The sequence below is a fragment of the Triplophysa rosa genome, linkage group LG10 (genome assembly GCF_024868665.1).
Source record: "Triplophysa rosa linkage group LG10, Trosa_1v2, whole genome shotgun sequence".
Taxonomy (NCBI): domain Eukaryota; kingdom Metazoa; phylum Chordata; class Actinopteri; order Cypriniformes; family Nemacheilidae; genus Triplophysa; species Triplophysa rosa.
In genome coordinates this window covers 19898430-19923413 of record NC_079899.1, presented here as the reverse complement: position 1 = coordinate 19923413, position 24984 = coordinate 19898430, and the positions used below count along the sequence as shown (strand labels likewise).

At 40.0% G+C, this 24984-nt stretch overlaps 2 protein-coding genes across 5 annotated transcripts in view; both read right to left on the bottom strand.

Moving 5' to 3' along the window:
- fmn2a (formin 2a) overlaps positions 1 to 17439 on the bottom strand; it is a 36128-nt gene extending 18689 nt beyond the window's left edge. For all 3 annotated transcript variants that reach the window (XR_008963623.1, XM_057343150.1, XM_057343151.1), the window contains exons 1-6: positions 15383 to 17439; positions 13360 to 13538; positions 9709 to 9807; positions 7567 to 8372; positions 6890 to 7034; positions 3394 to 3481 (exon numbers count right to left, since the gene is read on the bottom strand). Coding sequence is in view for 2 of the 3 variants with exons in the window: in XM_057343150.1 (XP_057199133.1) it covers positions 3394 to 3481; positions 6890 to 7034; positions 7567 to 8372; positions 9709 to 9807; positions 13360 to 13538; positions 15383 to 17414 (3349 nt within the window). In the remaining variant the exon portion in view is untranslated. The remainder of the gene's footprint in view (positions 1 to 3393; positions 3482 to 6889; positions 7035 to 7566; positions 8373 to 9708; positions 9808 to 13359; positions 13539 to 15382) is intronic.
- Positions 17440 to 22228: 4789 nt separating this feature from the next.
- Positions 22229 to 24984, bottom strand: part of chrm3a (cholinergic receptor, muscarinic 3a) — a 93167-nt gene continuing 90411 nt past the window's right edge. For both annotated transcript variants that reach the window (XM_057344508.1, XM_057344509.1), the window contains one exon: positions 22229 to 24577. In XM_057344508.1, the coding sequence (XP_057200491.1) occupies positions 22777 to 24558 (1782 nt within the window). In that variant the 5' untranslated portion in view covers positions 24559 to 24577 and the 3' untranslated portion in view covers positions 22229 to 22776. The remainder of the gene's footprint in view (positions 24578 to 24984) is intronic.

Sequence of the window (24984 nt, the reverse complement as noted above, 5' to 3'; positions counted from 1 at the left end):
GTTGTGGTTTTTAAAAACTGCATCCAGCCTTGCTGATTCAATAAAATGGTGGAAGAAAAGTAGAATTTAACAAAGGATTATTGTTGCAAAAGATTGTCCGTTACTGCAGGGAAATTACGCATGAAAAAAATGTGACTAAAAGAAAACAGAATTTGTCTGCTGATGGTTCTAAAAGCAACATATGATTAAAAATGTGACGTGGCTAAAGAAAACACTTATTTATACTAAAATACATATTTATACGACCTCTGCACTAACAAAAAGTACAAAGGTTTACTGCGAAAAAAGGTTTACAGCAAATTATTACTTTTTGACAGTAGTGGCCAAAAGTGATGTTCAACTTTGGATAATTATTAATATCTTCGCTATTTATTCAAATATTTCATCAAAGATGCATTACATGTTTTGGTATTTTAAATAAAGCCCATATCCTTGATACGCTGGTTTGGGACAAAAAACACTTTTAAAAAGTTGTCAATGTTGTATCATATTTACCAGCTCGTATTCTGATGATTTAAAGGTGCTGTGTGTAATTTTTTGGAGGATCTATTGACAGAAACGCAATATATTATACATATTCAGAGGTGCATAAAAACCTTACATAATGAAGCTGTCATGATTCTGCCTCATCATGTCATGTCTGTTTTGGTCTAGTGGCAGGATCATGACAGAGCCTCATGTTTTGTGTGGAGAGAGGCATGTTATTGTTGGTTTTGTCATAAACATGTGCTCTCTCCGGTCTCGTCTTTGGCCCCACCCCTCTCGTTTCCTCGTTTAGCCTTCGATTAGTGTTTCATTCCCAACACCTGTCCCTTGTTAATCATCCTTTGTTAGTCTCCCTATTTAATGCCCTTGTGTTTTCTGTCCTGTGCGGATTCGTTTTGTACTGCTTGCATACAAGCTCGTGTGTATGTTACCCTGCTACCATGCCTTGTTGGATTACACCCCTTGTTGGATTTGTTGTCGTGTTTTGGTTTCTTGTTTTGCCCCATGGGAAGTCTTTTGTTTCTTGTTTATATTTTAGTTGCAGTCCTGTTTACTCCCCATCGTGGTTTTGTTTTACATTATTAAAGTTATTCGTTGTTTGCACTGCTGCCTGCGTCTGGGTTCTTCTCCTGCCACCCTGACAGAAGCGTTATATTTTTATTACCTTAGAATGAGCTATTTCTATCTACATACACCGCAGGTCAACTTGCAAGGAATTCACCATGTTGTTTCTATAGTAGCCCTAAACGGACAAACAACTCTACAGATCGTGTTTTCGTAAATACTTTATCTCCTTCAGCAAAGAAGCGAAAATGTGACCACATCTTTGTCTGTGTCAACCACCATAGTGCTTTGAAAGGGAGGGGTGGAGTGAGCTGTGGATTGCAATTCGCAAACTCACCACTAAATTTCATACACTGGACCTTTAATCTAATCTAAGGGACATTCAAAGGAAATACTGTACAAGTATACTTGAGATGACTTTTGGCCACTACTGTACCTTGTCCAAATTTAAAATACCCATAAAAAATACAGAAATGTAAAATTGAATAGTGATGGTACAGTATCAGATGATAAAAATATGGCACTTCGATATATATAACACGAAACTGAAATAATGGTTTCTCTCCTTTATTTATGATTCATTTGTCTTTATTTGTATATCTAACGGAAAGACTGGAGAACTATACACATGTTCAGATTCCACTGTGTCTTTCAGGTTTGTTTTTTCATTCACTGGACTTGAAATAAATTGAAAAAACAAATGCACAGGCCTGTAGAGATAGATGAGACAGGGATAAAAGATTTGCGCAAACAATATGAAGATTTGTGTGTGAAACAATCCAGCCTGCAAAACGATTCTTCTGCTTTTCCCAATACAAAATACAGTATCAGTGTTAGGCTCATTCACTGCTATACTCTCTTCTAGAGATGAACTCAGATCAGTGACCTCCAACTCCACAATCAAGAGTTTTGGACCGGTCTGGACGAGGAGAGATGGGACTAACAATCCCAAACATGTGAAGAAAAGTAATGGCATCATTTCCTTTATAGTCGATTCCAGAGGAAGAATGAGTAGATGCGGTGATGACAGGGGGATAGAGAGAGAGAAATTAGAGAGAAAAAGACGCCAGAGACAAACGGGGAAATATCTTCAGCAGAGAAGAATAACACCGAGTACATAGACCAAAGTGGGGGGGTGAGGGGGGGTGGGTGAGTAGAAACTATGGTAAAAGAACTGAAAAACAGCACAGGAATGATGGAATGATGATGCATTCTTAATCACTATGTCCATTAAGATCTATCTCAACCTACTCTTGAACTCCAAGACCACCTCCTCTCGCTCCCAGCTTTCAAACACAATCAGTGAGTGTATAAACAGAGGCAAATAATGACTCGTAATTGGCTGTGACATCACATTTGACCCCTGAGCGAGGTCACGTGCTGACAGGAGGCTGAGCAGGAGCTGGGGTAACATTTACAAGTACAGAAAAGTTTCACGGTATTGTGAGGACTCATGGGCTATTAGAAGTGGTGAGGAACAAGGTGGACAACGGTTATAAATGGGTCACATAAACAAAACCATAAACACAGATGAAGGGATTCTTTAAGGAGTGAAGTGTCAATCAGCTCTTTAAAGGTCCAGTGTATGAAATTTAGCGGCATGTAGTGGTGAGGTTGCGAATTGCAACCAACGGCTCACTCCATCCCTCCCTTTCGAAGCACTACGGTGGCTGACACAGGACTAAGATGTCATCACGTTTTGCTTTGTATTTATGGAACGTGCTCTGTAGAGCAGTTTGTACATTTAGGGCTACTGTAGAAACAACATGGCGAATTCCATGTAAGGTGACCCATGGTATATTAAAGCAATAAGCCCCAAGAAGCAGTGGGTTACAGTGCATTTTATAACAGCTAAGGGCGTTGTGGCACGACGCGAAGCGGAGTGCCTAAAACCCCGTAGCTGTTATTAAATGCACTGTAACCCACTGCTTCGCGGGGCTTATTGCTTTTATAAAACGGTTATTCCATATGCTTAGCAAGGTTTCATAAAATAAAGTAAATAAAATGACATTTAGGCTATGTGGTGCGGTCAGCCGTTATATATTGAGGTATTTTATAACGGCTTAGAACTCCGCTCAGCCAATCAGAATCAAGGACCAGAACTGACCGTTTTATAAGTAGATAGAAATAGCTCATTCTAAGGTAATAAAAACATAACGCTTGTAAGGTCTTTATACACCTCTGAAGACATAGTTATGTATATTATATTGCATCTCTGTAAATAAGTAAGATGTGCTCGAAAACAAAGTGAATCTGAATACATGAGCGGTCTTTGTTACTTATATGGCTTATCAAAAATGGCCATTTGGACATACAGTACAGGACATCCTGTGAGTCACTCACCGTTCTGGATGTCCTTCATATCTAAATGAAGACTGGACATCAGAATCCCTACTGCCTGGGAACGTTTGTTACTTAGTAGCTTGACAACCTGAGAAAGAGACATAAAGAGAGTGAGAGAAAGATATACAGAGAGAAAGAGAGGTGTGGGAGTGTATTTTATTACCAGGGTAAAACAATGGCCACTTCATTCTAGGAAAAAACATAGATTTCTCATTTATTTAAAGGAGAATATTACTGCAGACGACAAAAATATATAAACATACTGTTTCATCTTGGCTGAACTCATAAATTTAATAGCATACTGAGGTACTTTGGCCTAATAAGGAAGCCAAAAACAAAGCGAATGTACAAGTTTCCTCATATGGTATTATGAAGATATCTGACACTCATTCTTCTATGCATAGCACCCACAAATAAAAACCTTCGCTTTTTCCATTTTTCTCTCTCTGCCAAAGAACACTTCAGTTATTATGCAAATAACAGACCTGTCTGGTCAAATTAAACAGAGTTAGATTTGGACACTTTTAGATAGCCAGGCATTTGCAAATCTTTTGGGTGTATGTATTCATGAATGTCCCTTTTATACAGAGTATTAATTTTAACTGTGTATTCAATTCAGTGGCATTTCAGTTTAGAAAAGAACACATTCCTGGAGTTCTCTCCTTTTCACAGGCTACAATATAATACCACAATTACAGACCCAAAATATTATACAAGCCACATACTCAAACATTAAAGCTACAGTAACTTGGATCTCAGGAAAGTGTTATGGGCCTAAAGTTGAAAAGTCATGTAAAGAACAGGACAGATTGTCTCAAACATGGTGTGCTTATGTACCTACAAGACGTCTCAATTAGCAAAACAACATTGGTGAACCAACTCCACCAAAGAGCCCATGCTGGTCTTAAGTGATTTTACATTTGACATTGTTTTTTAGGATACTTTGCATAGAAGTGAAAGGACTAAGAGAAAGGGTTTTCTGGAAAACAAAATATACTGGGAATATATTGGAAAATATAACGCAATATATTAATTAATACATTTCCATACTGTATATTGGAACCAAGAGCTTGAATTTTTCAATACATGAAAAGCAGCAATTCTTAATGTATCATTCAAGACATTGTAGTATATTAACAATGATCATTCTATATATTTTTAAATATATTTAAAATTATTTAATATATTAACAGTAACACTGACCAGTTGATGGGAGGCTACTCACATGTTCTACATCCCTCAACCAAATCATCAATATTTAGATAATCCAGTCCGTTGCAAAATCTTCCAGTCAGAACCAGTTAAGGTTCTGATCTGAGAGTGATCCCAACTATATCATTCCACTTATGGTGTGGACGTTGCTATTCTACTAAATTTAGAGGGAGAGATTTTTTTTAACTTTAAAGTTATCGCTCATGGTGTGAATAGGCCTTTAGACCTGGACCATCTGCTCTCCCTATTTCTCAATTTTCCAGCTCAGCTATCTTAATCTCAGATAACCTGCTGTTATTTTTGTCAGAATTCCCCACAAATCTTAGCATCAAAAATCTCAACCACCTTTTTCCGTGTCATCTGTTCATTAACACGTGCACTTCTGTAAGAACACATGCTCCGCTAAGGGCCATCGCAGGCATATCTTCTGTCATTACCACCCGGTAATGACATGCTAATTTTGATTGCTGGAAAGAATTCGAAGCCATGAAAACCTTCTAGTACAGACCCCACTTGAAAGCGTGTGATGCCGGGCCCAGTGTGATCATCAGAAATCTGCTGGCTCTCATTATCTCCACGGGACTCGCGACCGCTAAATACAGCGCGACTGCGGAGTGGTGCGCTACATTAATGATGTGGGAAACACGCTCATGCCTGCGACGAGTTGGATCTCAAACCAGACGCTGCATGGGAAAAATGCCTCTCGCCGACCAATGACAATTGATTCCATACTTTAACAGTGTCACGGTGGGAACATGTGGATTTTGCTTTAGTGTGAGCGGTTTAGCGGTCATATAGCAAATAACAGCTAAGACTAGATAACTACCGCAATGGGTCATAAAATTAATCATATTCATAAAACGAACATCGTTATATGAGACATCAGATGTAACTAGGATACATGTTGTTTAATATCATCACCAGATTGGATTGTGATTGATGTGTACATAGACATGGTAGGCCGACAGCACATTTTTGTCTCTTAATATTGCAGAAGATATCTAATACATGCACACTCTCGCTGTTTCTCTCTTATAGACAAACATTAAGTGTGGCATGACCACACTAGGCTGACTGGAGACGCTGGGTTGGCTGGTGGATTGAGGGTTGTGGGTTTTAACTCAATACAGCCCCCCCACCCCTATTCCTCAGATCTTATAGACCACAGAAAGAGAGAACGAGAGCAAGCAAAATTGTCCAAATTTACATGCCAAAACATCCAGCTCGCTATTAATTCTATTTTTGGATAACAATAGCTAAATTAATACCCGCTGTTCCCCTTCACGAAAAGTATGTGGTGATGGTATTGTATTTTCATGTATATGCTGGAACTAAATGATTTGCATTTTCATATCATGTCCCTTTTATTAAACAATCTTAGGAAAGTGATGTCACAAGACTCGCAAAAATGTAAAACATTCATTAAATTTTATGATGTTCTGTGCGGATGCTGCACGGCGGTTGTTGTTGTGTGCTGTTATCAGAAATCTGTCCAGACTCACACCAAACAAAAGAAACCGCAAAACTCTCACCAGTGACTAATTTTTACACCAGTATCAGAAATAGAGAGAGAGACGAAAATTTTCCTTAGATGTGGTAGCCTTCGTTCGTTCTGATGGTTAACGGTTTCAAGATTCTCACAATTTGGTTGAGGGAACATTAAGTAGGAAATTATTTAACATTTTCTAAATGTGTGTAAAGCACTGATTCACGAGCCGTGCGTGTGAATTCAGTGTTAAATCTTTCAGTGTGGTGAGAACAACGCCAGGGCTGTTGAAAGGGGCAAGTATGCTGTCTGGAGCCCGGGGACGAGAGGGGGTCGTGAACGTGAGGTGGCAGAAATGAGGAGGCATATCGACAAGTGACCAACACTATTACATTAATATTGTATAATTTATATTAAAGGTTCAGTGTATGAAATTTAGCAGCATCTAGTGGTGAGGTTGTGAATTGCAACCAATGGTTCACTTCACCCCTACCCCTTGAAGCACTACGGTGGCTGCACAGAACTAAGACGTCGTCACATTTTCATTTATTTGACTAAGGACATAACGTATTTACGAAATGTGCTCTGTAGAGCAGTTTGTCCTTTTAAGGCTACTGTAGAAACAACATTGATATTGCCAGTTATTTGTAGTCAACTTCCTTTTTGCATATTAGTAAAAAAAACATTAAAAAAATATTGCAGGTGTAATGATGGTCGCAAACACTGAGGCACAACCCACCTATGTCCTATACCCCATTGAGCAAGAGCACTCATACGGGTGTTTTAAAGTCCACCCACCTGTTTTGCCTTTGATTTTGTTATGGTGTCCGAAATGGGCTTCTTCTTCTCCTTCACTGCGCTTTTGGCAAACAGCTCCACAAATTCGTCAAAGTCAACCAACGGCTCTTTAACGTTTTCCCAAACCAAAGCACTTCTGGCATCCCTATGGGAGGAAAATAAAAGAAAAATATAAGAGTATTTGTTTCCGTTTTTATATGTGCGATCCAGTGGCGATCCGTGACTCCTCTTCAGGGGAAGCAGTAATGCTAAACTCGGCAAAACATGTATTTAGCCCGTCATGTGTGTGTCGCGTCATGTCAAAATACGTGCCTGCTGCAGACGCGTCGAAAGGGTTTTTAATAAAAGAGACGCTCGCGTTTGCTAGATACTCGCTTAGTCTCATGTGTAATCAGAGTTAAGTGTTAACGCAATGTCTTCTGAACGCGAGCGTCTCTTTTATCATAAACCCTTTCGACGCGTCTGCAGGCGGCACGTATTTTGACATGATGCGTGATGCACATAGGTTCACGTGAAGCGCTGAACACGTATATTTTATTCCTGCTTCCCCTGAAGAGGAGGCACCGATCCCCACTGGTGTGATCATAATAAAGCCTGAGCTGAATTTAAATGAAGCCAACATTCAACATACACACTGCAAATACGTCTAGCATTCAATCAATGAGGCATATGATTACTTTTTGTTATGCAGCTGTATCCTGGTCCAGTAGAGTGGTTTCATGGGTTGTGGAGGCTCAATGACAGCCTTCAGGGGGGCAGACTCTTGAGCCATGCCCGGTGGCATCAATCCCATGAAGGGTGGAGGGGGCCCAAAACCAGGAGGAGGAGGTGGAGGTCCACAGCCAGGAGGTGGGGGTGGAGTCATACCTGGGAGTGGCGGAGCCATACCTGGGAGTGGTGGAGGAGGGGGTGGAGCAATACCTGGGAGTGGAGGAGGAGGGGGTGGAGCCATACCTGAAAGTGTAGGAGGAGGGGGCGGAGGCATACCTGGGAGTGGGGCTGGAGGCGGGGGAGGAGGTATCGATACACCTGATGCTGAAGGTTGTGTAGCTGATATTGCAATTGAATCAACAGGAAGCAGTTGAGGTACAAAGGGAGGGACTTCCTGTTTGGTTCTTTGGCAGCTACAGACATATGGCGATTCCATTGGCGAAGCAGCACTGTCACTTAATTTGGGAGTCTGTGATTGGTCTAATAAAGGCAATAAAGGAGATTTGAAGGCTTCCTCGACTGGCGAGGTCTGAATGGCTTTTGCATGCTTGAAAACTTGTTGTTCATTTACTTTATTTTGCGAATGTTTAATAGTCTGATTAAAACCAGCCACTTGTCCATCCCTTGTTCCAAACTTTGCGCTGTCCAAAAGTTTATTCTGTTTTTCCACATCCGATATTTCCGCAAGTAATTCTTCAATCGTTCTCTCAAGCTCCTGAATGGAAACAGAGCTCCCTTCCGGAACGACCCCAGATTGCCCCGTGGATCCATCCTGCGTAGAGCAAAGATTTTACATCCTTAAAAAAAACCAGCAGCATAGAATGAAAAACACAGACACCTCCTGTCAAGTTAACGTTACATACGGCTGCACCGCCATGAGTTAATGCCTTGTTTTAGCGGATGTTAGTTTCTCCTCGGAGACTTGACTCACTTTTCTGAGGAATGGTATGTGTGTGTGTGTTTGTGAGTAAGGGTCTGCGTTTCCTAATAACACGGGCCAGGCACGCATGTGGCATCCCACAAGTCAATTAAAGCACTTTGGCTGATCGGCAAAACGTAGCGCTGCTTCCCGGATGAGGGCCAGAGAACGAGGCCAAGGAAATGAATGAGCTACCACAGACAACGTATAAAAATTAACACAACACATAAGAGATGCACTCGGTTCACACGCAAACACCACAGAGTCACACATGCACACACACAACATTGCGGGTCAAGGAAGTCCAACGAGTCTAGACTCCAGAAGTCGTCTCTTAGGACTCCTAAAAGGCGAGCCGCAGAGTCTCTGGGAATGAGGAGGGAATGTTTTACCCTTTCTATTACACGGCTTCAAACGGCTTCAAAGAGCATGTGTGGGTGTGTGTGACTGGTTGGGGGGGTGGGTTAAGGAGAACATATCACACACATGGAATCTGGTTACGCACGCTGAGGACCCTGTCAGACTGAGATGGGAGACGCTTTCATTCACAAAATCCTCTTCTTCAGCCAGGCAGAAAGATGTTTGGAGAGTTTTGGCTCCAGAACTCTAGGCCTCGGGAATTCTAGGAGCCAAAAGACGTCGCTTCACGAAACTTGATACGGTCACATGTGTAGCAGTGTGTGCTATGTGTTAAGTGCGTTTACACTTATTTCAGTAAAAGGCCATTTTCTGTAAAGATTTCATCATGGACAAAACCACCAGAGGGCAGTAAAGCCATATCCCTATTGAAAATCATTATAAATCCCATTTATTGTTACACAATATTCATAAATGAATAACAAACTTGTAATGTGAGCGTGGTTTAACTGCGGTAAAACAAGCAGTCATTTATCAGAGCTTAACATGATGAATCTTAAAAAGGAATGACATGCACTACGTCTGCTGGACAGATGTTTAGTTTGGGGTAAAAAGATGCCATCAGGATGCTGTTTACAGAGGGTTTCCTAGCAACACTAAAGAGACGTACAGCTTATGAGGTGGTTAAGAGGATATTGTTGTTTCCAGATGGGAGATATGTGAAGATAGATCAGAGGCAGCACAATCAAAAAGCACACACAAACTTATATTTCTAGTGGGGATATAATCAAGACAGTATTATTAGTATCCTTATAAACTGACATTTCCACACCTGTGCTACGGAAGAGGCTGGAGGCCACAGTGTTTGCAATCGCCTAGGTGTTCTGATCTCATTGTGACCCACTGGAGCCCAGGTATACAGCTGCTCTGCCTGTATAAAAAGAGAAAAAAGAGAGTTGGCATTAAAAGAGCTGATCAAGGCATAAAAACAGTACAATGTGTTTAAACTGTATCTAAAAATAGACCCCTATTCCCTTAACATTCCATGTAGGCAGCAAGAAACATTGTAAGGTTTTGTGGCAGCACTGTGTAAAGGACGACCTCTGATGGTATACTGGAGAAGCACAGCTTTTTAATGCCACTGGCAAGTACTGAAACATAATATGTGACATTTGTCTTGCTGACACTGCCAGCATGTTCAGATATTCTAAATGAAAGGCTGTTGGCAAGGCTGTCCACTCAAACCAATTTTTCAATTATGAAAAATATCTGTTGCCCTGATAAACATGCATGTTTCTGTTAAAAACATGGCTGTTGGCTTAGAGGAACAGACCGTTTTTTTTGCATTTTTATATGGGTCTCTGGAGTACACCATTCAGTGCATGATTTCCCCTTCCGTTTACAATATTGTCATATTCATTAGCATTAGTTAATGCTAATGTAACGGAGGCCAGCGAGAGAGTGCTGTGCAAGGTAAACCTCACTCACCGACCAACAGAGACGCTCGTCTGCTGCGGTCTTTAGCCTCCTCGTTAGAGCGCCCGTCTCCAATCCTGACCAAAGCCGGTTCGAGGCCCGCGCGGAGCGAGTAGGACCGGTTACACTAACATGAACTTGCAATGGGAAACATATATTTTACTGGATTCATTAACCTTTGTTAGTTAAAGGAATAGTTTACCTCAAAATAGAAATTCTGTCATCATTTACTCACCCTCTTGACATTTTAAACCTGTTTGACTTTCTTTCTTTTGCAAAACACAATAGAAGTAAACTATTCTATCAGAAACTGTTGGTCCCCATTCACTTCTATTGTATGGACAGAAAACCAATGCAAGTCAATGGGGACCAAAGGTTTTCTGTTACCAACATTCTTCAAAATACCTTCTTTTGTGTTCTGCAGGAGAAAGAAAGTCAAGTAGGTTTGTAATGTCAAGAGGGTGAGTCCTTTGTGGGTGTGACAGGTGGGACATGTCCCCACCACTTTTTGGAAGAAATTAAGAAATGCTTGCAGAAGGTGTGTATTGTTTAGGGGCCATTAACATCTAAAACGCGTAAACCAATGAACAAGTGACATTTTTAGTCATAGGATTAAACTGTTTTTAAGTGTAATGCACCCCAACAGCCAAGTGACCTTCCCCAAATGAAGAGTTTCCCCACAGCTTGCAAGAATTTTGAAGAGCTAGAGTCAAAAAGCAGAGTAGCCAATGGACAGACCGCCCGCTTTGTATGTTAAATATTCCCAACGAGTTAGGCCTATTACAGAAACAATTTATTAAAGTATTGTTTTTGTCCCCACCACTTTTCAAAACAAAGTTACACCACTGGGGGAGTAAATTATGACAGAAATGTAATTTTGGGGCGAACTACTCCTTTAACAATTTTTGATTGATACATAAATATTTTTATTATTTATATTATGTATATGTAAATACATAAATAATAATATAAATAAATAAATAAAACTATTTAATTCATTAAAAATTATGTATAGGCAAATACAGCACATAAATAAAATATAAAAAAATAAATAAACATTTGGGTACAAATTATTGTTCCACTTCAGGTAATAAAATATATATTATATACTGTATATAATCTCAAATAAATTTTATGTCAAATGGCATGATTTAGGAAGCCATGTCTTAAACCCAGCCGGGGTCATCAACACCCCCACACGAAGCAGACTGTCCCTTACGCAACTGTCTGTTGTAACAGACGATGTGAAGCGATAGTGAGAGTATTGATGTGAATGTTATCACAATGCTCCCCTCCTGAAATCACAGCCAATGAAATCACAGTGTTAAGTCATGTTCCACAGTGTCTTAGGACAACAGCATTATTGTGCTGTTATTTTAGTCACTGCAGCACTGTGTGTTAATGCGGAGCACAAGGAGATCTTCTGATAAATATCTACTATTATCTTCAGAATAACAAACACCTCTAAAACGATGGCTAATTTACTTAATATATTTCATGTTAAATAAAGGTTTACTGATAAATAAAATAATGGAACTCTAAAATATACAATATTTGTGGCAACTGCTACAAAAGAAAGATATATTTCTTCATTCAACTTTGTAAATGCTGCCTGATGAGAAATGCACAGTTCTTCAGTAGATAATCATTAAAACAGCCCACCTCATTTACATTATCACACAATAAGATGAAGAGGTCTAATTTTCACTGTCATTAAGAGATCGTATGGTCTATTTGGCTTTCAGCCCGACTCGCCATATCACTGAAGCCTGTGATCGCCTGATGAATATGTTTAACAGAATGAGCTAAAGAGATGAATACAACACAGGGCATGTGACCCATCTTATGTAACCTGGTCAGCAGATGGCTTATGCATGCAGATGTGTTCAGTTGAGTGTGTATAAGCACTGTTCGGGCACACATATTCATAAATGTTTGTGAATGTGTGTGAGACATGGTCTATAAACACATGCCACACATTAACATCAATGCTTAAATGGGTTAAAAAGTGTGTGTAGTTATGACACAGAAAGAGGGAAGGGCAAGTGTGTGCTAAATGTTTATCTGTCCAGACACAAATCTGCTTTGGCAGGCGGAGCCAAAGGATAACAAGAATGAGAGAGAGAGAGAGAGAGAGAGAGAGAGATCAGTTCATAAAAAGTGCAGGTCACATGCAGTAGGCTGGCCAAGCACAGAATCATGACAACATTACAGATCAGTCATGAGACAAAATGTATATTTCGACCCAGCTAGACAAAACCAACTATCGCATATTTGCAACTTTCCGCAAATCTATCTCATATCTCTGAAAATGTCACTCTTTCACGTGCATTATGTGGATCTTTTCCTCTGTATCACACAGCTATCACATACAAAGTTATCCCGCTGAGATCATCTCACATCTGCTCAGACAGAATTGACTCTGTGGGTTGTTCGACAAAGTGTTATAGAATGTGTGAAATTTGGCACTTTTTTAGTAACACTCATCAACAGCTTTTATGCCTCTTCCTTATTCTATTAACTGGATCACGGAACTGACTCGCTTCACCAAAACACTTGTCTTTATATATAATCATAATCATCAAAATAATCATCAAAAACGTTGACATTCTTGCACGAAAATGACTATTTTCATTTTATGCGAAACTATTTTTTTCTATTTTAATGTTATTCCAAGAAGAGTACTCTAACATAATCTTTCATTTTATAAAACTGGTCAGAAGCCAATGGTCGATAGCCTGAAAAGACTCACTGGACTCATTTGTATAAGAGTCCCGAGGTGGCTTGCAATACATGATTCATCATTCAACTGTCAGTTAAAGTGGGTCATATGTCCAGTATTAATTCATATGCCAACGTGTGGCATACTATATTGGCAACAAGAGTGCACATACTGTATATCAAAAGACAATTCACAGTGTTAAAGGGACATTCCACTTTTCCACAAACGCGTTAGTTTGGAGTTTTAAATTTATTATTAAAAAAATTATAAATTTCTTATCCATACATGAAAAGTGGGCTTGTCTGTGACATCACTTCCTGCGTGCGGCTCCCTGAGGCAGTCACTGAAGGGCTGTAAAATTCCTAGATGCAAAATACGGGAACAGAACCTCTCAACTTCCTGTGCGCCACTGTCACCTTCAGTACAACCCCACTGCATAAGACACCTCTCCAACAGCGAGCGACCTGTAAAAGAAAAAAGACCTACATTTAAAAAAATGTGCTACAAAAGGTTCTTCACAGCAATGTTGGAAGAACTATTCACTCAAATGTTCTTATAAGAATCATTTCTTACTTTTATAGTCTAAAGAACCTTCTTGTCATGACAAAGAACCTGCAACCGAAAGATTTTTATGGAAAAACGGTTCTTCTATGGAACCACGAAGGACCTTTTTTAAAGAGTATAAATTCAAAACAATATGGGAGATCAGATCAGTATGCATTGGTATACAACTGCTTTAACATGAAAAATGTGCTATTTACAGTATCCAGACACATACGTTGACACAAACATTTCAACATACAACAACTGAAATGTCACTACTTCTAGAACTGTAGCTTTAAACCAGAAACAAATAGAGTGTGAAAATTATTTGAAATAGAGAGCCAAGATTTATAGTTATATCTGAAATTAAGTAAAGCCATTACTGTAAACTGAAGTGCATGTGTGTGCATTATTAACTGGCATAAACTAAAACAAATGTACACATAAACTTCCATTCTCTCATTTATCAGGTAGACACAAACTCAATACCTCACCCCAAAGTCCTCCATCACTCTAGAAGAGAGACTGTGCCGCATCAATAAACATAAAAAATTCTACAAAACATGACTCTTGTTTTTCTGTTACTTTATTTCCTTTGAATCATATATTGTCGACTGAGCAAACTAAAAAGCTATCAAATCAAGTGGCTACAAGATTGCTAGTCATCATATTTAAGATGACCATATGACTGTGTGCAAAACATGAATTTTTTTAACCCAAATCTCATTTTATCTTTCTTTGTTCTATCTGATCTGTCCTAGTTCCACTTTCATGAATGGTTTGTCAAGAGCAGCGTGGAGAACATTGTGTGTTTGTGTGTGTATGAGTGACTTCCTGTGGAATTCAGATTCAATGAGCCAGTAGCCAAAGTGTGTCAGATTGCGTTTCTGTAGGATTGTGTTTGTGTGTGTTTGCATATTTGAGAGCCAGATCTGATGTATTTTGACTTCACTGCACACGGAACCTTGGGAACAACGAAACAGAACATAGGACAGAAAAAGAAAAGTGGGAATGATCTCCATTGTAAGTCATGGCACCTTCATAGAAGTAATATTACTAAGAGCCAGAGATCAAACCTCAAAACCATTTCATAAGGGTCAATAAGGTTTCATTGATGTATGGTTTGTTAGGATAGGACAATATTTGGCCGAGATACAAGTATTTGAAAATCTGAAATCTGAGGATACAAAAAATCTAAATATTGAGAAAATCGCCTTTAAAGTCCATCAGAGGCACTGTAGCAGGCCGATGCTACGGAGAAAAATTCTGGCCATTTTCATTTGCGATTTTGCTGCATCCACTCACAAAAAAAATCTGGTTTTGATATATTTACGGTAGGAAATTAACTAAATATCTTCATGGAACATGATCTTCACTTAATAACCTAATGATTTTTGGCATAAAACAAAAAATCGATAATTTTGACCTATACAATGTATTGTTGGCTGTTGCTACAAATATACCCATGCTACTAATGACTGGTTTTGTCGTCCAGGGTTTGGAATCAAGGTTTTGAAAATTTAAACATGAATATGTCAAGTACAGTAGGTTGCCTTCCAAAGTATCATCATTGTACAATATTAAGCAAAGACACATGAAAAACTTAAGAATCTTGCCAGATCTGAGCACAGTTTGAGATCTCCTCAGAAATTAGATTATCACGTTTGTTTCCTCAGGAAAAACGTTTAAGAATCTTCTCATTCAATCTCTTTCATACTGCATTTATTACCTTGTACCAAAAAAGCAAAATAAGAATCATCCTCACCTGCAAACACATCTGGAAAGATTGTTGATGTTTTCCTGGGTCCGATAGTCTGAAAGCCTCTTTCTATAAATTCTGACCGACTGTGGATAGCTTCATCCCATTCGTCATGACAACCCACCGGCCCTGCAATGCTGCAGGACCTCTGTCTCCGTGCTCTCCAGCTGCCAGCTTTGTGTGACCCCTGACCTAAGCATAACTCTAATCCGACCCTGCGAGGGCACATCGGGCTGGGTGAAGGAGTGGTGCATGGTGAGGTGAGCTGTCTGGTGGTCGTCTTAACATACGAGGTCTGTATTGTGGGATATGGTTTAACCCCAAGGTTTGTACTGGATGTTCTGCGAGGTTGTGACCCAGGGCCCAAAAAACTCTCAGATGACCACTGTGTGAAAGATGCAGCGCTGCTTTTCCGTCTTCTCAGGATGATCTTCTCTCGCTCTTCTTCATCATCTTCACACGGTTCGATGTTCAGCTCCACACTACTAATGCTCTTCTGTTGCATGGTGTTTGACATAGGGTTGAACTGGGGGACATCAAGCCGAATGCTGGCGGATGAATTTAGGCCAACCTCTAGGCTTTGGGTCAGGGTGCTGTTACCATAGCGACAGTCTTCGAGTGGCAAAGACAGTAACGAACTCTCAAAAATATCCTCTGCACTCTCGTAGGAGGTGGTTGTTGCCGTGGTATCCTGAAAACTATAGTTACTGGTTGATTTGCAAACAGCTGTGATGTCTTGTGTGCTACATGTCTTGGTGATAGTATCCGGCATGTTTTGTTTATTTGTAATATCAGTTTTCTGTCCACTAGATTCCACTTTAATAAATACATCTCCATCAGTATCTCCACTACGTTTAAAGTTTTCTACACTCTCTAGTTCACTCATAAAAGAAACCATCTCTCCAGCTCCACTAACAGGACCATCTGTGACCTCATCCTGACCCTTTGACCCTACCTGTCCCTTCTCCCCATCACCACAACTCGGGTTCCCGGTGATACTTCTCATCTGATGTTGCTGACTGATGGTTCTCTGGATATCCGACAGCAGATCTTGAGTCTCGGCTGCCGAGTGAAAGCTGTAGAGGTCCGTATCCGACCCTGAGCCCTCCGTCTCTCTTTCGACTTCATCTTCCGTCGTGTCTAGAGTCGACTGCCTGCTTTCGGCCGTGAGTTGCTTTCGATCGAGCTTACTGTCAGAAGTCAGACCCTCCAGCTCATCCCCCGATATGCCACCATTATTGCTGCCATTGGAATCAGCATTGTTAATCCTAATCCCAGCATCCAGCTCTTCCTCTTTGGATAACCCTTTCCGGGACAGCCCCGTTCGGATGCGGATGTTGGAAAACACTGAACCTTTAGAGCCTTCTGATTTGGATTTCTTCTTGCTTGAGTCGCTTGATAATTTGCTGGCTTTGCTATGGGACTTCCTAATCTTCTTGGGGTGTTCATGCTCCTCGCCGCTCGCCCCAGCACCTTCATCCCCAGACTTCTTCTGTTTGGCCTCTTGATTTCCCATGGTCCTCAGAAGGCGCACACCTTTAGCGATCAGGCCATGTTGGGAACGTGTGTGTTCGGATAGACTTTCCCCTTCTCTCAGCTTCTCTCTCTTCTCCCCTTCTCTCAGCTTCTCTCTCTTCTCCCCCACTCTCTCTAATCCATCTCTCTCTCTCTCCACAGAGGAAAGCAGCAGCTGCGATGATGTGAGCTGTGACGCTGCGCCCGAGGACTGCCGGAGAGACAGCTCCCCCTGCCTCCCGATCTCTCCCTCTCTGTCATCTGTTCGCTCTGTCAGGTCGCATAACGGGCTGCTGGAAGAGCGGCTTAACTGAGCATGTGCAGGGCGACCCTGTGAGCGTGAGGACTGGTGCTGATGTAAGTCTGAGTGTTGCTGCTGGTGAAATAACTGTTGCTGTTGTCTTCTGATGAGATTTGTGAGGCTGCTTTTTCTCCTCTCCGTACGTCTCTCTCTGAAAGGGGAGGAGTGGAAACGCTCTCGCAGGATGGGTAGCTGTGTCTCTATCGTCTGGATGGTTTGCATCTTGATTCAAATGCCTCGAGTTACACACGTGTTGACAGACCTAAAGGGAACGAAACAAAGAATGATATGATTCAAACAAATACAGTAAACACAGTAAAAATGAGTAAAATAGATGAACAACTATTCTGTGTTAGGCTTGAAAAAGTAATTACAATGTATCAATACTTTTTATAAAAGTACCAAGTTAAATATATTTTTTGCATTGCACTCATTAGAATTTTAGGCTAACAATGCTATGGACTAGAATTAAGCTCTAGAATTTAAATCGGACTAGAATTAAATCAGACAGATTTCTATCCGATGATATTTTTTGCCTTCTTCATTAAAAAGCAAATCTGAAAAATCAGTCAGCTACTAAAGAATTGGTTTCCATTTTTCCGAGTAGAATTAAATCCATTTGCACAGGGAATGTTTGATAATAGCACAGGATTTTTATTTTTGTGTGACACAGTGTGCCAGCACAGCATCATGTGAGCTTAAAGACTGATCTCGTGAACTGATGTATGACTGTGGCCAGCACGCCTGAAATCAGCATTATTCCTAGGCCTTGTGAGATTCACACTTTAACAGATTTAGACAATATGGATTTAATCCAGTACACAGCTTGCATTTACTGTTTAACTGCAAAATTACAAAATTAGTACTGAACTAAGTGTTAGAAGTTAAAGTGTAAAATCTCTTTTAGCCTATACTTGTTCAACAGATGTCCATCTGTAAAATATGCCCCTAAACAGATTTCCGTGCAAAACATAAATGCAAATCTTTGTGCATGAATCTATTTTGGTTCGACGTCCAAATTTATTGAGATATTGACTGTTTTCTGTGTATTGAAACTTCATTAGAACTTCAGTGATACGACAAAATGTATTGATAAATTTGATAAATATAAAGTGGCTCATAAATTATTTCTACATTTACGTCACTTAAGAAACACTCATACACACAAAGCAAACTGTAGTAGATGCTTATAAAATGCATGTTACAACAAATGTAATTTGGTTTGATAACTTATTGTATGAATGTCTTTGCGTTACATATTTGTAAGTGTAGCTAAAGTGTTCACATAATTTTGGATTCACAAGATTTAGAGCACTTTGAGTTACTGTTGCAAAAATTAATCCATAAAGTAACTGTTTAAGTAATCTTAACTGATCAGACCAAGACAAAACATTACAGAAGACTTTTCTACCAAAAACAGAAATAAGAAAACATGCATACTTGCCTCTGTGGAGTCTCTGGTGAATTGTGAGAAGAAGTATTCATGATATTTGCTGGGCTGCTCTCCTATTCCTCGATCACATGAAGATTCACAGATCACATGGCATCCCTTCCTGTTACATACTGCCAAAAGCAATTGATACAATAGACACTCTCTTACACACTCGATTATACATAATTACACACACACACACACACACACTTTCTTACAGTCTATCTCGCACACATACAGTCTAGACGGTGTTTTTTTTTATGCCTTAACAAATCAAACAAAAGTTTCCAACACATTTTAAAATGTCAAATTTATTTTGAGAAACAATCGGAGGATAAAAATGCATTTTGTCCTGGGCTGTATTTTTGTAACATTGAACAGTTATCACAAATCTGACAGAAACTTTATCATTAAACTTTGACTTGTACACTGCCAATCTGAAACAAAACAAGAACACAATCACAAACATCGCACCGCACAGAAGCTCAATTGTTTACTTTGATCTCACAGGGCTTTACAAAACATACAGCCTTTTTTGCAATGTACTGTACTGTAAAACACAAAAAGAAACATTAAAATATATCAGAATAAACCGTATTTGTGTTTGAATACAAATGAGGAATAAATTACAAACCAGGCAACTTTTCATGATTCTCAAAAACACTGGAATAGAGTTGAACTGAATGGTAGATGAATTTATCTACCTACTAGGCATGTAAGAGGGAATGTAACCTTTGCTTTCTTCTTTTGACCTCTCTTTGGTCGCACAGGCCCACAGTGCAAAATGTCAAATATTGCAAGTGTGATTGACAGTTCTGTATTTGCACATTGTGCTTTTTTTCTTATGCAAATCTGCTTTAAAAAAATAATTAATTACAGTAAATTTTAAAAGGTCCAAAAGATTAAGATCACTTTATGATACTTTGATCTTTTGGGGGACATTCCCAATTCATGCTGGGTTATTATGAATCTTCATATTAGGTCTATTCCAGCTGAAGTGCATGCTTTCGTTTAAGCAAAGGGGGTAAACAAAAAACTAAGAAATCCTATGATATTCAGTTTTCAATAAAACATTTTTCTCAAATGTTTATAATGATAATATACAGTCATTTGTAAAGAAAAGACACTGTGTTAAATTTCAAAAGAATGCAAAGCAATATTACAAGTCAAATTTTTGGACCCCACAGTATATTGAAGCATGGCACATACAAAAAAAGTGGTGATGAACCATATAGTTTAGCAAATTAATTTACAAAAAATTTACATTCAGCTAAGCTAAGAGTTAAGGGAATTAAACCCCATTGCGCTAATGCAAAAATGTGAATGTTAAACATTTCCAAAAACATTCGTAAAATTTCACAGCCAGCGCAGTGTAATCAGTGCACAACTCCAAAGTCCAAACAAATACAAATGTGCACTGAAGACCTATATACTAGCCAATGAAATACTAGTATCAAAACAATGTAAACAACCACAATTTGTACAAGAGCAGCTTAAGGACGTGCTGTTTATGAAGAACCAAAAAATCCTCTCAACAGGAAAGAAAAACAATATACAGACTGATCAACTGTGGCTCACATGTTGCAGAACATTTACACTTATTCAGACAGCAAATACACTTCACCTCCTGTGAAACGGGGTCTCACCGTTTCACAGAAATCTGCAAATTTCACTTGCAAAATACATACCTTTTTATTAGCCACCGTGTAAATACTCTAATATGCTATTAAAATCCATTTTCTTTCTGTTCATCAACAAGCATGACGCATCTAATATTCAACCCCGAACAATTTAAACAGGTAATCGGGAGTATTGTTTTTCCATCAACACTCTGAGGTTTCAAATATACACGGTTCATAAATATACTTTTTGTGTTGCTGTGAACAACGCCTGAACGTTGGCACTGCAGATTAGCAAAAGGCATATAAAAGTCCACAGGAAGTACTGATGACAATTGCACTTGCTCAGTTGTGATTTATTGTTACTTTATGGTTACCACAGTGCCTTTACATGGTTTAATCTATTGATTCAGGATCATTAGAGACTGAACTAAACATTCACACGAGCTTTAGTATATAATACAGATACACATGAAACCCACCTCGAAGCGCCAATCTACTGGCACTGTGACTCCTCACTTGGCGGCCATCTTTGCAACACCCCCAGGCAACTATTTTAGTCAATAAAGTACTATTTACTTGAATGGGGAAAACAGATATCTTTAAAATCACTTGTTAAGGTCACACTTAAACACCATACTTCCAACCAACTATTAACCGTGACATTAACTGTACCATAAATTCTGTTTTTAGACAAAAAAAACACTTTTCAATGTTCCTTCAGCTGCGTAAAGTCTGGCAAAGATCTCACAACACTTTGTACGGAGCCCCTCCCACAGAGTCTTTACGATTGATGATTGGCTCTTTTTAGTGAAAGACCGGACTTTCTTCGAAGCGGCCATAGTGGAGTAGCATCTGCCTGCAAACCCAAGGCTGCACTTTCAGGACCGCATTCCCTGTTGAAAAAACCAGCATATGCTGGGTTAGGTATGTTTTGATGCTGGTTTGAACAGCTTAAGGACCAGCACATGACCAGCTTAAACCAGCACAACCCAGCATACCAAACCAGCATATGCTGGTTTTTTCAACAGGGTTTCTGGGGACGCATTTCTAGGAACCTAGGTTTTTAGCGACATCGGAAGCGACGAGTGCATCTACGTGTTTGTGTGAGTAGTAAATGTCAATCTTTTTTTTTTCGTTTAACATTAAAAACAATTGTGAAAAATTTAATTGGAAAGTTAATGTAGCCGAAGTGAGTTGATTGTGAGTTGCTTAATAGTCTTGAATGCACTATACAGCCACAATATAAGATTTTAATGCTGTAAAACGAGTTGTAAGTGCATTCGTTTAACAAAGTTGTAGCACGACTGGCAAGTTTATGTTGATTTAGTGACTATGAGATGATTATTAATCCTAGGCCTAGCCAGCACAATATGTAGCACTTCATTGTGAAACCTTGTTAATTATACTCTTTGTTTTTCCATTTTAAGTAATTTAAATTAATCTTAATGTTTTAATTGCCACGTGTTCACAGTCAACCTGGTTACACCACGATGCAGGGGCGGACTGGGAAGCAAAAACGGCCCTGGAGTTTTCGGCCCACATCGGCCCTCCACCATTTCTGTCAATTGGGGGGGATGGGGTTTCGGCACAGAATGTGACTTTGACAGAATGTCCTACTGGTCAGCCCGCCCCTGCGACGATGCATGTTATGAGAACGTCTTTTGAGTTTGACATTATTTTTATAATATTGATTGTTACATTTGACATCATAATAATTTACTTTTAAAATACCATGTGCTAGATTTTGTCATGTACTGTAACGTTACTAGGCTTCGGCCTTAGTGGTCACTGAGATCTTTACATATGAAATTTTAAATTAGAGAGTTGAACATGTTCAACTGAATGTTCATTGTTTCATTCACGTCTCTCTACACTTTATCTCTCTTAGGAGTCAATGAAAACGTCATCAATGAAGTGAATTGAATGAAGTTGGTCATTAATGAAGTGGTGCATGAATGTGGTTCATGTAAACATTTTATTTGTGTGTTCAACTGTTAATTTGTTATTTTATCAAATATACACAGTCTTAAATCTACCCCGAGTCATCATTGTGTCTTCACTCTGTACTTGAAATGTGGTTAATATAGTGACTGAGAAGGCTATACTATGATTTATTGTTTATTTCACTTGACGTGTTATTATATTATGCTAGTTACTCACAATAATTACTCAACATTAAGCTGTTAGCAATAAGGTATAATTGTAAGAAGTGTAATAAACCTTTAAAAAACTACTATAAAAAGTAGTTATAATTGGGTGGAAATACTGTCTTGTACACTTGTGCAATGGTCCTCGAGACTGCAGTTTTCCGAACTCCGATTCGGTAGGTGGCGCTGTCACAAAAAAATCTCCTAGAAGTGCGGTCCCAAGAGTGCATGTCCTGGAATTGCGGCCTCCGGTATTGCAGTCGTATAACATTGCCGTAGTGAGCGCTCTACTTTCCCCCATTCATAATAATAGCACTGCAGTCTTATTAATAGTCTTTGCTATATCTGTATGCAAATTAGCTCCACCCAAACATATATTTTTGCTATGTGGAATCTGTAGGTATGTTCCTGTGAAATCTCACAGCCTGCCTTGAATGAAAAGTCGGTTTGCTTTTTTGCTCATCCCAGCGGCACAGCAAAATCATCTTAAAAGTGCTACGAAAAGTCTTGTTGCAAAGGGCGTAGCACATCGGATTTACCGTACTGTTAACATAGCATAGCCAATAACCTAATGCCCAGAGGTTCTCAGGTATACAGCCATTGCAAAAAGTGTTCACTAGCACCATAATGTTATACGGTGTCCATGTTATGATGAAGGCAAAAAGAATCGCACTTAGAGTTTGTGCCGCTTTCTTTTCTTTAATTAGCGACATGCGCTTCCGTTTGGTGATTTGCGTCCTCGCTCGGGATGCGAAGCGCTTTGCAAGCACCGCCTCTTTGAAAGTGATGGGTACTGGTGGAGATTTTATGGTGGTGTTTGTACCGTCTGCGCTGGGATCCACACTAGTCGTTGACGGTTGTATGGTGGACATAGACGGAACTTTGCTGATGCTCCCGACGAAGCGCTTGCTGCCATTGGTGATGGAGCACGAGATGCTGCCGTCATTCTCCTGAGGGGAGCGTAACGGATCTTCCTCTGACGCTGCGTCTAAATCCTCACAGGAAGTCACCTGAGAGTTCACAGCCGCCCTCATGCCGGGCAGGTTGAGGACGAGGGAGAAAATCGCCCGCGTGGTGGACGGCGCGCTCTCATCTTCATCAGACGAGCCCGAGTGATCTACCGAAAGTCCAACTTCGTTGTTGTTCCAACTATCGCTACTGCTTTGATCTGCTTCTCGTTGTGGTCCACCTTTATCTCTGCCGCTAAACTTCCACCCCCAGCAATAAAAACGCCCGCTCAGTCCGTGCCTGTGGCCAGGTTGGCCCAGTTCAAAGCTGCTGCAGCTTCTTGAGCTTCCCCTGGTGGCGTGGAGGTGGAAACGCGGCCGTTCTGTTCCCGCGAACCGTCCGATGGAGCCTTGCAATCCCGCAAGTTCCCGAGAGCGGTTCTCTGTCTCTTTGTATATTCGCCAGTACAGGACGCTCATTATTGTCACAGGCAGATAGAAAGCTGCCATAGCAGTGCAAAATGTTATAATGGGCTCGGAGAGAAACTGAATGTAGCATTTGTCAGGTGGGACTGTCCTTTCCCCTACAAAGTACTGCCAAAACAAAATGGCAGGCGCCCAAAGTATGAGAGACACAAACCATGCCAGGCCGATCATTACCCCTGCCCGCTTGGTGGTACGTTTGGCACGGTACGTCAGAGGGCGTGTAACGGAGAAGTACCTGTCAAAGCTAATAACAAGAAGATTCATAACAGACGCGTTGCTGGCCACGTAGTCTATAGCTAGCCAGAAATCGCACGCCCAGTTTCCCATTGCCCAGTGGCCCATGACGATATAGGTGGTGTACAGGTTCATTGAAATGACACCAATGATGAGATCGGCGACAGCCAAACTCAAAAGAAAGTAGTTGTTAACTGTTTTGAGCTGCCGATTGACCTTGAACGACACCATGACCAAGATGTTGCCAATAATAGTAACAAGTGAAAGAAGTCCTGTAAACACCACAATGATGATAACCTGCCATAGTGAGTGGCCACCCAGTGGATCGTAGGATTGACCTTCGAATTCAACGTCACTCCCATTAAGTTTGTAAACAGCACTGATGTTGATGAAACTCGTGTTCTGGAGATCTGGCCATGGAGAGGCCGACGGGTAGACTCCTGCTTCCAGGATGTCGGTTGGTGTGTATAAGCCCAACTCGGTGCTGTTGGAATCCATCGTGCAGTCCGGGCATATTCTGAGAAAAACAGAAGACATTTTAAGATTCATTTCACATTTATTTTGAAAGTTAACAGTACAACTGCTCTCTAAATAATAAAGACTGCTTTGTAAAGATCGAAGATTTATTTAGCATCGTGGACTTGTTGAAAATAAATTCTGTTATTCTAACTATACTAAACAATGTCATACTCTAATTTGTCTACTTACAAATCCAATGGCATGTTTATAATTGCCTTTCACACAAGAATTCTGCTTTTACTTTTTCACCACAATGTTGTTATTGGGTTTATTGTCATTTCTGTGGTGACAAATGTCATTTCTGTGGTAAAATTACATTTTAAACATTTATAAAATGGCTCTCTGTGTTGCTTTTATAGACATCACTCACAAAAGTTTGTTTTGGTAACTTTCTGAAGACTTGCC